We start from the raw sequence: 14,199 nt of genomic DNA, 5'->3' as shown, positions 1-14,199 counted from the left end.
ATGAACCCAGTGCCCAAAAACTTCCAACACTTCAGCAGTACATCATAGAAGCAGATCTTCACATTTCAACTCACAGTGAGTCAGTGACTGACAGCGCTGTCATTTTGGAAGAGAAGCATTATTCCACATCCCCCAACCTTTGTTAATACACATCACTAAAGGAAAGGACTAATTCAGCTTACAGCAGCTTAGTTTGGCCCCTGATAACCTCTTAACAAAACAAAAGGGCTATCCATGCACACTGAGCCTCGTGGTGACAGATGTAGGTTAAAGTTACCTTATGGTCACGGCTAAGAGGCTAAAAGTTATTAGCTCAGTCACATAATTAGATAAGATAATTTGGCGTTTCCCAAGACATTGTTTTTTAAATACCAAATGTTTGTCATACAAAAGGAATAGCATGTGACAAATACACACATTTTCTCTAAAGAGAAAGGTCTTAGAAACATGCAGAATGTCACTATCTCACTGAACTTCCTCAATGAGATATCCGTGTGAGTTTATGAAGCTGCTCCTTGAAACCTTCACAGTGTAAAGAGCTGCCCACACCAAGCACTATGCCTGCAACTATAACTATAAATGTACAGAAAATATATTGTTTTAAAAATCTAACTCAAGTGGATGACAGACATGTCAAACGACAGTGATGAATGCTACAGTTGTATTCACAGTGTTTGGTGTGGATGGCATCAGTGTACAAGGCATCTCTGTTCAATAATTGGTTACATTTGTATGCTCTCAGAGTTCAGACCTTCACATGATAATGATGTTGTTGATATAGACAAATCAATCGCAGTCGCTGCCGCTTCACACAAAGCCAACTCTAACCGACTCTCGATTAGAGAGGAAGAAAGATGGCTGTATATTATTAATGTTACCGCTACTGTTTGGACAGTAGAACACGCATATCAAACATTAGCTGGCATGATCTGTCAACTTCTCACTTCATACAGCAAGATAACTTTTAATGACACTGATGTTCCAACTGTTCTTTACGGAAACCCTGGCACTATCTTCATACAGCCCTGTGTGGTGTGTCTGTGGTAGGTGTTAAAAAGGAGGTCACGGAGGATCATATAACCTTTTGACAAGTTGCTCAACAACAACAGGCTCTGCCTGTTATTATTGGGTCAACAAAGTCAGAGGAAGGCCGTTGGATTAGAGTGGAAAATGAGACAGGAACAGAGAGAGAGAGAAAGAGAGAAAGAGCCCTGCCATGCGCTCGATGTGTCGGCCTGAGGCCTCCTCTTTGTCTTAATGGCAGTGTTGGGGTTAACTCCCCTGTGCTCCCATGCTGGCCTGAGGTCAGAGCTTACAGAGGGAACAAGCAGCCAGTGAGGCAGCAAGGCATGCATTCTTTGTGTGTGTGTGTGTGTGTGTGTGTGTGTGTGTGTGTGTGTGTGTGTGTGTGTGTGTGTGTGTGTGTGTGTGTGTGTGTGTGTGTGTGTGTGTGTGTGTGTGTGTGTGTGTGTGTGTGTGTGTGTGTGTGTGTGTGTGTGTGTGTGTGTGTGTGTGCGTGCGTGCGTGCGTGCGTGTGTGTGTGTGTGTAGGCGTGCGTGCGTGCGTGTGAATGCGCAGGCGTGCATGTGCAGGCGTGTGCAGACGTGCGTGTGCAGGCGTGCACATATGTTTGTGTGCGTGTGTGTGTGGGAGTAGCTGCAGCCCACTCTGTGCTCTTTGACTCCACTGGCCTTATAAGGCAGCCAGCGCCATGGCAACCAGAGGGCTTGAATAGCAGTGTCAAATCCCTGAGCTCACAGACACACGCTGTCTCTAGGCTAAAGGAGGGAGGGAATGAGGAAGAGAGAGAGAGAGAGAGAGAGAAGAGCAGAAGAGGCTATCTGGGCTGCCCCACACAGCAGCGGCTGGATTTCACCAAGGTCTGTGACCGTGTTTTTCCTGTGCTTGTTTGCCTAATTTATTCCTGCAGGGGCCAGGAGGAAGGCGGAAAAGGGACGGGCAGCAGAGTAAAGACTGCAATAGTACACTCTGACTCGCTTCCAGGGAATGCAGAGAGGCTTGGGCCTCTGGTCGTTACTGCTGGATGGACAAGCACTGACAAAACAAGAGAAGAAGAGAAAGATTGGGAGAGAGTGTTTGTGAAATTTGCAGAGGAGTCGCAACGGAGGGCAGAGAGAACTGCAAGACAGTTTTGTTGTGTTTTTGTGTGAGTGCGCATGTGTGTGTGCGTGCGTGCGTGTGTGTATGTGTGCTAATGACCTTTGAGCCACTGAAGCCACAAAGCTCAGAGAGTTGGAGGAACTACAACAAGACATCATTTCACAACGAGCAACGGAACAGGAGGACTTGCTTGACGAACTTTGATCCTGCAATGGTTACAGAGAGACTACACTCCCTGTGCTTTTTTACACTTTAAAGCCAAGCTTGGAAACAACATCAACAAACTTTCTGGATCTTTTATTTTTCAGTGTCTTACAAGGTGCTGAGAGGTGTTGCTGAATCAAAGCCCTTCAGTGTATAAAGGCTTAAGCTGTGAGGGAGAGCATGCGTTATATTCATTTCAGAATACCAAAGAGAAAAACTGAATTCCATTTCTAAATCTTTTGTAAACAGTGTGCACTCGTAACCTCTGTTCCTGTAACAGCCTCAGCAAGTCAAGAGTAAGTCTGGACTAGAATTGCCCTGTCAGATCAGCAGATAACATTTCTACACAGCAGGAACAGGTTGGACTAGTTTATAAGTTGAGTAAGAGGGCAGGGCAGTTTAACCCTGCCTGAAGGAGAGTAGCTGTTCCCCCTCCTGCTTGCCCTTTTTGGAGAAAGTAGTGTGCTGAGAGAGAGAGGAGTGAACAGGCATTCAAGCCTTTTCTTTTCGTTTTCACAAGAGGCTCCGTTTTACCCCTGTTCACTGCGCTGGTAGATGGTGTTTTTCTTCCTTCCTTGGGAGAGACAAAGTGAGTGTGAGAGAGAAAGAGAGAGAAAGAGAGAGAGAGAGAAACAGAGACACATAGTGCGAGAGAGAGAGTCAAAGTGTAATTTATTGTTTCCTGTGAAAGGGCATGCTGCGCCCTTTTCTCCTGCCTGAACTCTGAACCACTCGGTGTGTCTGAAGTTTTTTCTCAGACCTAAGGAGCCATTGACTGAAGGTCACAGCAGAAAACACAGGGGTGGAAATAGAAGAAAAGAGAGCAAAAGGCTGAAGAAGAGAGCAGTGGTAGAGAAGTAGAGCACTTGGAAGGACCTGCAGGTCATCACAACCAGACGCCAAGGGGAGAGAGGTCAACACAGCAACACAGCTTTTGGAACTCTTTTTTTCTATAATAACACGTGTACTGTTTTTCATCTTCCTTTGATTTTCAGTCTGGAAACATTCCATTCTGGTATAATATGAAAAAATAAACTTTTTTTTATATGTTAGCTTGAAGAACAGTGTAGTGGGGCACTTCAAAGGGAGGGGTGGACATAAGAGCGTCCGTGTATGTATGTTTCACTCACCCGGCCGTGTGTCTCAGATAATATGGCCATGGTGAGCGGGGGATGGGGCAACCCCAACGGGGACACTAATGGACTTGGGGACAAGGCTTACCTGAGGAGGGACGAGGAGGAGGGCTCTCCCCAGGCCGGAAGCAGCGACGTGGACGTAGGGGACGATGACAAGGCCTGTGTGGTGGACTGCGTGGTGTGTGGGGACAAGTCCAGTGGCAAGCACTACGGCGTGTTCACCTGTGAAGGCTGCAAGAGCTTTTTCAAGCGGAGCATCAGACGAAACCTCAATTACTCCTGCAGGTAAAGGAGATTCAATTTACTTTGTTTGTACGGTATAATGTCTCATATGGTCAAGTTTTCAAGTTTCAAGTGGACATTGATTGATTGATTGATTGATGTACTTTATTTAGTAAGACAGTACATGGAAGTACAAATTCACAATGCAAGGTCTACTAAACTGGAAGGCTCATAAAGCACTAAGCTTGTTTAAAATGAGATCCCCACACACACAAATCATGATGATTTTTTCTAATTGCACCTGGTTCACAAGGTCACGCAAACAATTTTCTTCATTTTTAATCCATTGTATTCAAAATATACTGTACATTTATATTCCCTGGTTCATGAGGGTGCTGAAATATATATGTTTTCTTTATTTCTCACTCCACAATGGCCTCATTTCAACACGTTCCAACCTTGGGTCTGTCTCAGTAACAGCCTCAGAGAAGACCTGAAGGTCTTTAGTGTGAGGATGCTTTACCTTGGAAGGTCAACATTCCTATTGTTATCAACAGATTGAACAAAATGTTATAACTGTATTATTATAATTGTAATTATAATTTTTCCTGGCTTACACAAACAACCAAAACAAACTTTTCTTTTCAAAGTAGTGTGGTTAACACCAAGTGGAATGTTCCATTTTACGGCTGTCAGTTGTGTGGCTGAAAAGGCCCCCTCTAAAATATTAGCCAACCTCCTCCTCTGGAGAAGTCAACAAGGGTGTGTGGGAGCTGATGATTTACAAAGGTCATGGCTGTGATAGTTTTTCAACCACGGCAGCTCACACAGTTCAATCATCATAGGGGTCACTGAGAGAGAGGGTGAGATGGGGGGGGGGGGGTAGCAAAGCACTGTTTTTGTTTTCTTTCTTTACAGGACACTTTTACATTTAAAGCACATTCAATGTTATGCAACATAAGGCTTATCTAATTAATGCTCCTGGTAGGCATTATCTCAAGCTTTTGTATTTTATTTGCTTTTCCTCATGCAGATCAAACCGAGAATGTCAAATAGACCAGCATCACCGCAACCAATGCCAATACTGCCGTCTGAAGAAATGCTTCCGTGTTGGCATGCGCAAAGAAGGTATCAAGCTGTCATACTGTAGCTTTATTGGCTATGCAGGGTCACACAGGGTCAGCCAAACAGAGTTCTACTACAAGTATCTGGGCTTCATCACAGTAGCTCTGTGTACCATTTCTAAGCCCTGGTATGAAATTATATTGCGTTTACCTCCACATAGACATACCAACATAGATTTCATTTCTTCACTCTGTCATATACACACACACACACACACACACACACACACACACACACACACACACACACACACACACACACACACACACACACACACACACACACACACACACACACACACACACACACACACACACACACACACACACACACACACACACGCAATTCTCACTCTATCAATAGCTGATTCAGTCCAAATGTGCTTATTCTGATAGAAACAGACCTGACATTTCCCAATGATCAAACCAAAATATTTATACTGTCAATGAAAGTGTTTTTTCACACTCCCACTCAAATTCCTGCAGCTGTTGTGCTTTATATTCGAGGGCAACATGACTGCAGCAATGCAGCATTATTAGCACAGTTCCAGCAAAACAAGTACATACATTTACGGTGCCTTTATCATTCTTTGTGTTCCATCTATTCCTGTGTCTTCGTCCTCTCATAGACATGCTTGGGCTTGGATCACTTTCAAAACATCAGAAGTTTATGTTTTTTTCTTCACTTTGTACTTTTCCTGACCCTATGCCCTATATCAGTGGTTCCCAAATGATTTTGGGGGATCCCCAGATGATTAGCTTAATGTGCAACATCGTTTTCTCACTCAACAGTAAACAAACCAACATACAGTATAAGAGTATACAGGGTATCTGCACATTTCTAAAGTTACAATTTAATTACTTTTAAGACCTTTTCAATATCAAATTGGCCAAATTGACAAATATTACATAAGAAAGAGGCAAACATTGTGAAAATAGCCCATCTACAAGGGTTGCGAGGCTGCTAAATCAAACTAAATGTAATGCCTACAATTCCAAGTGCTTGTCAGGGTTGGGGGGTCACCAGTTTAAATATGATTATTTTGGGGGTCCCCAGTTCAAATATGATTTTTTTGGGGGGTCCCCAGTTCAAATATGATTATTTTGGGGGGTCACAGCCTGAAAAGGTTGAGAACCACTGCCCTATATCACAGTGCCACATACCCATGGAATTTCCCCCATAGTTGAACACCACGAAAAAATAGTCTCTGGCAAAAGTAATCAACAGCTGACAGCCTTCTGGCCCTGCCAGCAGTTACAGTCTACTGAGCTTGATTATCATTTATCATAGTGACACAGGTTTCCACATCACTGTAAACAGGTTCACTCAGTCTTGACTCATGAGTGAAGCCTTTCAAACGTATTTAAAAGGGCTGCTATTTCCACTTTTAACCTGTATTCAAATTCTGACCCACTGCCACGAGGGTAACTTTAAACAGTCAGTGTGGACAAAAACTGGACTAGCAGGACGCAACTTTGATCTGTAACCACATGAACCCCCTATTTTGGGGCAAACGTTCAGCAAAAAAGAATAGATCTATAAACCCACAAAGAACTGCTGGGATTGGTCTTGGCAATCTGGTGGTAACCAATCAAAATAATAATAATAATAATGAATCATAATAATAATTATTATAATACATAATTATTATTATCATTATTGTTGCTACAATTTAACAATCTATTATGCATAAAAAGCTGATTATAGAACTACATTTTTAACGTGAAGAGGTGCGATGGTCGACTAAACGCATACATGTATGTTTAAAATTAACATTAAAACCGTGACTGAGAATGGTTAGAAGATTGAGAGGTACCTGCTCGCCTGGGATCAATACCATTTACAGATTTCTGATCCGGTCTGGACGGAAATAACTTAACGTCATCAGGTGGCCGGAACCCACGACCAGAACCTCCGGTGCCGTGCACCTCCAAAACGCTTCCCCTAGTTTAAAATGTGTTTAAATTGGTATAATTGTTTCGTTTCTTTTGGTATAATAATCGTTTGGTAAATCCATATTTTATTCTGACTCGTAGCGCGACTAGCAAGACTAAACTAATTGATTCGTATTAAATGGGGAACAAAAACAATGCGACGCCAACCGGAACACACCACCGGAACATGATAGTTTTTTTTCTAAACCGGATCACATGGGCCAGTTTAGAACCAGACAGTTTCTCCGTGGTAGAAGAGCTGGTGACGCGAGGTTATATAATATACCTGCGGGATGGATGGGTGTCACAGATTATGTTTGGATGTGAAGGCTCTGGCCTCTGGCTGCGACATCTGTCAGCGACTCACCCCCATCGATTCGTTGACGTTGCTTGATTGACTGGACTCACTGGGCTGGTTTGGCTAGGCAGGTGTCCCCTTTTCCCCTCGCTGCTCCATGTGTGGATGATGGCGCACATCATTGCTAGAGGAACCTCCTCCAAACAAGCAAGGCCCATTTGTAGGACCATAGGGAAGTCTAGCAGTGTTGCCATGTTTTGTGAGAGCAAAAAACAAGGCCAAAAAACCGCAACCCGCAACTATCAATATTTAACAAGCAACTTCACTGAAAAATAAGCCCAAACAACTGGACCCAGGCAGCGTCCCCATAACCGCGGTAGAACAGCGAGTGAAGCTGCCGTCGCCTGGTGGTCAAATCTGAGATTGTAATACTTCTGCATATAAAATGCTACTACGCATGCGTCTACCGTTTTGAAACTTTATTAGTGCGCCTGCTCTATTGGCTCCGATATTGGAGCCAATCCAGGTGAAGAGGTACTTAGGGGCATGCTTCGGGGTGCTTCATGCGCTTGTGAGCAACTTTCATTTAAATGAATAGCTGGGGACGTGGCAGTCCGCCCTCTAGATATTATAATAATGCTGTGAGGCAGCTACACCTCGTCTTCTACTCTAGTAATTATTGGTCTACTGCTGCTATGTTACCTGTTGTTAACTCAAACTCACGTCGGCAGTGCCCAAGCAGCACCACAGGTCTGATTCATTACGTACTAGTAACATAGCCATGTTGTTCCACAAAAGTAACGTATTTCCAAAAATGAAAAAAGACGACTTATTTTCAAGTCCTGGGCCTGTGCCAAGAAAACGTGCATTTTCCTTACACTTACTTATTATTCTTTGGCAGGTTGACTTAATTCCTCAAACTGTGACATACTAGCGCTAGTAGCTATGTCACAGTAGTAGTAACTAGCCTAATCATTGGGAGCAAAAGGCTGATTTCCAAAATAAATGATATAGGCTAACACGTTTATCGTTCATCTATTACCCTGTCTCTTCAAAGCTTTAGATTGCATAACATATCTGCAACATAGCAAGTCATTGTACTGTAAAAAGTAAGTTCCTCTTGGAGGTGATGCAAGTACAACCACCTTGATTCAAACCCAGGTCTCATAGATGAGAAACCAAATATCTACCACTAAACTAAAGGGGAAACTCCCACTGGCAAAGAGATATTAGGCCTCTGGGCTAACGGCAGGGCTAATCTGTTACTATCATCCTACTTTGATCTCATTGGGAAACCTGATCCAGATTGTAAATCAAACCCAGGTCTACCACATAGGAAATAATCTACTGCTTTGTCAAAGGGAAATCATTCCTGACCAAGGGAGATATTTGGCTTATGGGCTACAGGCAAGGCTTCTCTGCCATACAAGCATTGAAAGGGTGGGACTTCTACATTTGTTATTATATCTCTACATACAGATATATTTACATTGTTATTGTATCTCTTCTCTTCTTATTCATCTACAGCTGTACAGCGGGGGCGCATCCCTCCATCTCACTCAGGTATCAGTCCCACCTCCCTGATAGGTGGTGGGGGTGTTGGTGGAGGGCCAGTGCATATGGGGGGTGACTATTTCAATGGCCAGCCGGTCTCAGAGCTCATCTCCCAGCTTCTTCGTGCTGAGCCGTACCCCAGCAGCCGCTATGGGGCCCCGTATGGCCAGGGACAGATGCAGGGCTCCTCCAGTGGTGGCTCGGTCATGGGCATCGACAACATCTGCGAGCTGGCGGCTCGGCTCCTCTTCAGCACAATCGAGTGGGCCAGGAATATCCCCTACTTCCCAGAACTGCCTGTGTCAGAGCAGGTCAGTCAATACAAGCAGTGGTTTGTCAGCCTCATGCAGCACATTTTGCATTTTGTGTGATTGACTAAGACATCTTAGTGTATTCAGTGCTCTGGCATCAAAGCAAAGGCTCTGTAATCACATTGCTCTGAACCCTGTCCACAGGTGGCACTGCTACGGCTGAGCTGGAGTGAACTGTTCATCCTCAACGCAGCCCAGTCTGCCCTGCCGCTCCATATGGCTCCCTTGCTAGCGGCGGCTGGCTTCCATTCCTCGCCCATGTCTGCAGAGCGTGTGGTGTCCTTCATGGACCAGATCAGGGTGTTCCAGGATCAGGTCGACAAACTCTCGAGACTGCAGGTGGACTCGGCAGAGTACAGCTGCCTCAAAGCCATCGCGCTCTTTTCACCTGGTGAGTTTGGCAAACTGAATCTACACCTTTCTCACCTGGTTAATTACACCAAGACAGCTCATTTATAGGCCCTATGGTTACTTGCCTAGACATGTAGTGTTACTGCAAATCAAGCCATTGCAAACTCATACAGCTAAAAGGAAAATGTCTTAAGCAGAATTTACATATATGAATCAGAAATGTCAGAATTCAGTATGACGCAATCGTCTATAATTTAGAACTAGAAAGGTGCGCTCCGTGGAGTGTATATCTCTGCCTGGCCAGGTGGTGGCCTACCCAAGGCTGGAAGGATGGAAATAGGGGTTGTGGTGGCCCGTGGCATAATGCACAGCAATCTGAGGGTCTTTGAAATTAAATAGTTTTAGAACCACAAGTTTAAGTTGCGTTGCTTATAACACGTCATATTTCCTCCTTCTTTTCACAGACGCATGTGGTCTGACTGATCCAGCCCACGTGGAGTCTCTCCAGGAGAAGGCGCAGGTGGCTTTGACGGAGTACGAGAGGTTGCAGTACCCCAACCAGCCTCAGCGTTTTGGCCGTCTATTACTGCGCCTCCCAGCCCTGCGGGCTGTGCCAGCCAACCTCATCTCCCAGCTCTTCTTCATGCGGCTGGTGGGCAAAACACCCATCGAGACGCTGATCCGAGACATGCAGCTATCAGGGAGCTCTATCAGCTGGCCCTACGCGCCGGGACAGTAGATTGAGATGGAATTAGATCAGACAGGGAGGACCTGCAGCTCGCGACAATTAGATTAAAATAAAACTAATTAAAAGCATAAATGCATAAAGAAAAAGAGGGCAATTTTTTCCCAGAGTTTAATGGTTCTCTTGTGAGCATAGAGGACAATTATTTTCTGACTTTGTTCAATGTTGAGGTTCCTGAGGAAGTTCAGCTTTAATAGGTGAAGGGCCCACGTGTCTCATTCTAATTTTCCCCCGGTGAACGAAATGTAACCAAACGAGGAAACGAGTGAAACCAAATGATGATGCCATGTCTTGCGTGTTTGCAGCACTTCTCCTTTTTGTCTGACCTACATCTGATCTCTTTCTCTGTCTCATGTTGGACTGGAATCTGGGCTTTGAAATACAGACTCTTTAACATGAGGCCATGTGCCTACATACTACCTCTTCCCATATCACCTTTTATGTGAGTCAGTTTGAGTTCAGGCTCTGTGTGTACTCTCTGCCTAATGTAAATGAACATGTTGCTGATAATGGCAGTGCTAAGCCCAATAGCCCACAGTAACATCTCCAGAGCAGTTTTGTTGTCACAACTGTGGATTTTAGCTGGACTGACTTACCACTGATATAACTTTCAAAGTCAACCTGTTTATCATTTGTGCAGACAGATGTGGAGATGCGAATCATGTTGCACTTATGCTAAACAGTCATGGACATTCTATATTATACCGTGTATAATATGCTATACAGTTCTGGCCACTAGCTATTACTGTGCAAATAAACAGGCAGAGAGGAAGTGGAGGTGATTGTATAATACATGACCTCTAACACACATCCTGGTTCCTCAGACAGTCACACCCCTGTCTTATATTATTACCTCATGTTTTATATATCGGAGACAAAGATTGTATAAGTATTCATGTGCTAGTAGAAGATTCATGTGAAAGGGATCAAGACATCACCAAACTCAACAGCCATATTTTATATACCAGAACTTGGCAGAAATACATGGTTCAATAACTAAATGGTTCAAAAATACTAGTACTTGAGTGCTATGTGATTTAAGAGGACATCTAAAGGTTGGGACATCATTCACTGAAGCACACATTAAAAAAAGTATGCAAGTGTCCCTCCCTTTTCCCCTCAAACATTTGTTGCATATTATTCAGTAAATATTTGTTTTCTTATCTGCTAAACTTCTGTCTTTGTCTATGTGAGGGTAGAGGCATAATGTTTTGTTTTTTTTGCCCTCACCTCTGTGGTCCCTTAAAAAAGTAAACTAATAGATGTGGGCTATTTTGGCAATTATTATGATTATGCAAGGTACTAAACGCTTTGACGTATGGTTATTCTGTTTGTTGGTACTGTGATAAAAGGTTACGAGTGCTATTGCCATGGACTCTTGCCAAATTACTTACTTGAAAGTGTAAGAGTGTGTGGAGCTGAAAATATATATGGTTAAAAAAAACTTTTATTTTCCCTGTCATGATATTCTGTGAAGAAAACCACTGACCACATTGTACGTAAAAAGGTTCATAGCTATCCTTGAATCAGGCACCTTTTTTTGCTGGAATTTAAACTCTAGTGATTTAACAGTTTTACATTTGAAAGAATCATGTTTCTATCACCATGTCAAACCAAAATGTCGAAATTTCATATTGCTGACAATGGCTATTTTTTTGCATTGCTAGGAATAAAAGTATAAACACATTTCCATGGTTGGTGTGAATATGCTTTCGAATTGATATAGCACACATTTGCATGAATTAATAATATGTCAACATGTGAAAACAATTAGTCTTGCTAACTGATTGGTGATTCTCAAGGGGAAATTAAGTAAGAACTGTGTGTACCTAAACATTAGCATTTTGTTTTCTTTACCCAATAGTCCTTTTGCAAGATCATGCTTAAGCAACTACCCTGACATTGGTGTTTCCCAAAGACAGCCAAAGTAAAACATTTGTATAAGGCAATGTTACTAACAGGAGCAGTGAGTGCCAGCTTGGATCATGTTTGTGTGGGTCAGCATCGCCTTGGACTGTAGACATAAATGGTTTAATAAATAAATGGTTCAAACATAGAAGTACTTCAGTAATTTAAGACAACACCTAAAGGTTAGGACATTATTCACTGAGCAGCACAAAATAAAAAAAAGTATGCAAGTGTCCCTCCCTTTTCTCTCAAACATTTGTTTCATATTATTCAGTGAATATTCGTTTTCTTATCTACTAACTTCAAAATATGTCTTTTGTCTATGTGAGGGTAGAGGCATAATGTAATGTTTTGCCCTCACCTCTGTGGTCCCTTAAAAAAGTAAACTAATGGATGTGGGCTATTTTGGCAATTATGATTATGCAAGGTACTAAATGTTTTGATAGGTTATTCTGTTTGATGTGATTGTGATAAAAGGTTATGAGTGCTATTGCCATGGACTCTTGCCAAATTACTTACTTGAAAGTGTAAGAGTGCGTGGAGCTGAAAATATATATGGTTAAAAAAAACGTTTAAATTCCCTGTCATGATATTGTTATGAAAACCACCGACCACATGATTCTACTTAAAAAAGTTCATAGCTATCCTTGAATCAAGCGCGTTTTTTTGCTGGAATTTAAACTGGTGATTTAACAGTTTTACATTTGAAAGAATCATGTTTCTATCACCATGTCAAACCAAAATGTCGAAATTTCATATTGTTGACAATGGCTATTTTTTGCATTGCTAGGAATAAAACACATTTCCATGGTTGGTGTGAATATGCTTTTGAATTGATATAGCATAGCACACATTTGACAAATTATTATTCTTGCTAACTGATTGATAATTCTCAAAGGGACACTAAGTAACAACTGTGTGTGTACCTAAACATTAGCATTTTATGTTTTCTTTACCCAATAGTCCTTTAGCAAGATCATGCTTAAGCAACTACCCTGACTTTAGTGTTTCCCAAAGACAGCCAAAGTAAACCATTTTTTAAGGTAATTTTACTAACAGGAGCAGTGAGTGCCAGCTTGCATCGTGTTTCTGTGGGTCAGCATCGCCTTGGACTGATAGTAGACAAGAACAATCAGTTTGGATTAAGCCTGATTTATAATCCTAAAATAGGATCATATAGGATATAGGATAATCTGATAGTACTCATTGCTATAGAGTGTTTGTTCAGTAAAAGGAGTCTCCTTGTCTCTCCAGCTCTTTATGAAACAGAAAATGCATTTTCGTTTCAGTTTCATTTCCAATTTTATCCAATCAGAATAGAGAACTCAATCAGGATATAGATTAAACAAGTGGAATTGGAAGTGATGACACTAAGAAATGAGCAGACAAAATTGGAACTGGAACACTATAAAATGAAGCTTAAAAATGGGTACTTTCTCCTGATTGGCTGAGATTTTGACACCTACCGGAAAATGTATTTTCTGTTTATTAAAGAGCTGGAGAGATGGGGAGACTCCTGTTACTGAACAAACACTCTATAGCAATGATTACTATCAGAATATAGTGCTTTAACCTTTTAACAAAATACTTTTTGTTTTAACCAAAAAATATCACTTACCCTACCTTTAAGCATTAGCAGTGCTAGCCTGGTAAACCGTCTTGGTCGCGTGGATTCACATTTTCATACAGATGACGCATGAAAATGTGAATTCATGAGACCAAGATGGTTTACCAGGCTATAGCAGTGCTACCTGCCAAAGAAAATCAGCAGGTCTATATCAGTCCTATGACTCTCCCTACTGGTCACAACTTGTAAACGCAGACAGTAATTTTAAATAAACCTCCAGTCCAAACCACAGAGATAGAAAACAGCCACCTGTAGAAAAATAGGGCTAACTCACTGGTAACATTTAGACAATTAGAGATGTTTATTACTCAGTGAATATCAATACTTTTTAGACATCATACGTCCTGGAAGTACTCAGTTACAAAACATGTATTTTACAACAGCATCAAAGAAAATAAATTTATATAAAAAAATAAATGACTCACAAAGGGTTTGCAAAATGACAATGTTCTTCACAGACTCGTCAGTGCCTCATAAACAAATACAATTGCATGACAAATCAAAACAGGTGTAAATAATCTTCGAACTTCTGCCAGTAACACTTTGCACATGGAGTGGATTAATTCACCTCTTACCACACATGAAATCAGCAGATAATCATTTTCACCACTAGAAGGAATCAAACAAATCACGTTCAGCTTAAGCCTAATTTATGTCATTATG

General features: G+C 42.1%; 1 protein-coding gene across 1 annotated transcript; it reads left to right on the top strand.

Annotated features, from left to right (window-relative positions):
* Positions 1-1,840: 1,840 nt before the first annotated feature.
* On the top strand, positions 1,841-11,687 carry nr2f6b (nuclear receptor subfamily 2, group F, member 6b). The gene is made up of 5 exons (XM_084066577.1): positions 1,841-3,746; positions 4,717-4,811; positions 8,568-8,905; positions 9,050-9,296; positions 9,721-11,687. The coding sequence occupies exons 1-5, from the start codon at positions 3,439-3,441 to the stop codon at positions 9,993-9,995; spliced, it is 1,263 nt and encodes a 420-aa protein (XP_083922703.1). The 5' UTR covers positions 1,841-3,438; the 3' UTR covers positions 9,996-11,687.
* The last annotated feature ends 2,512 nt before the right edge of the window (positions 11,688-14,199 follow it).

Source organism: Gymnoscopelus microlampas (assembly GCF_963454915.1).
Source record: "Gymnoscopelus microlampas genome assembly, chromosome: 9".
NCBI lineage: Eukaryota > Metazoa > Chordata > Actinopteri > Myctophiformes > Myctophidae > Gymnoscopelus > Gymnoscopelus microlampas.
This window is presented reverse-complemented; position numbering and strand designations above follow the sequence as displayed.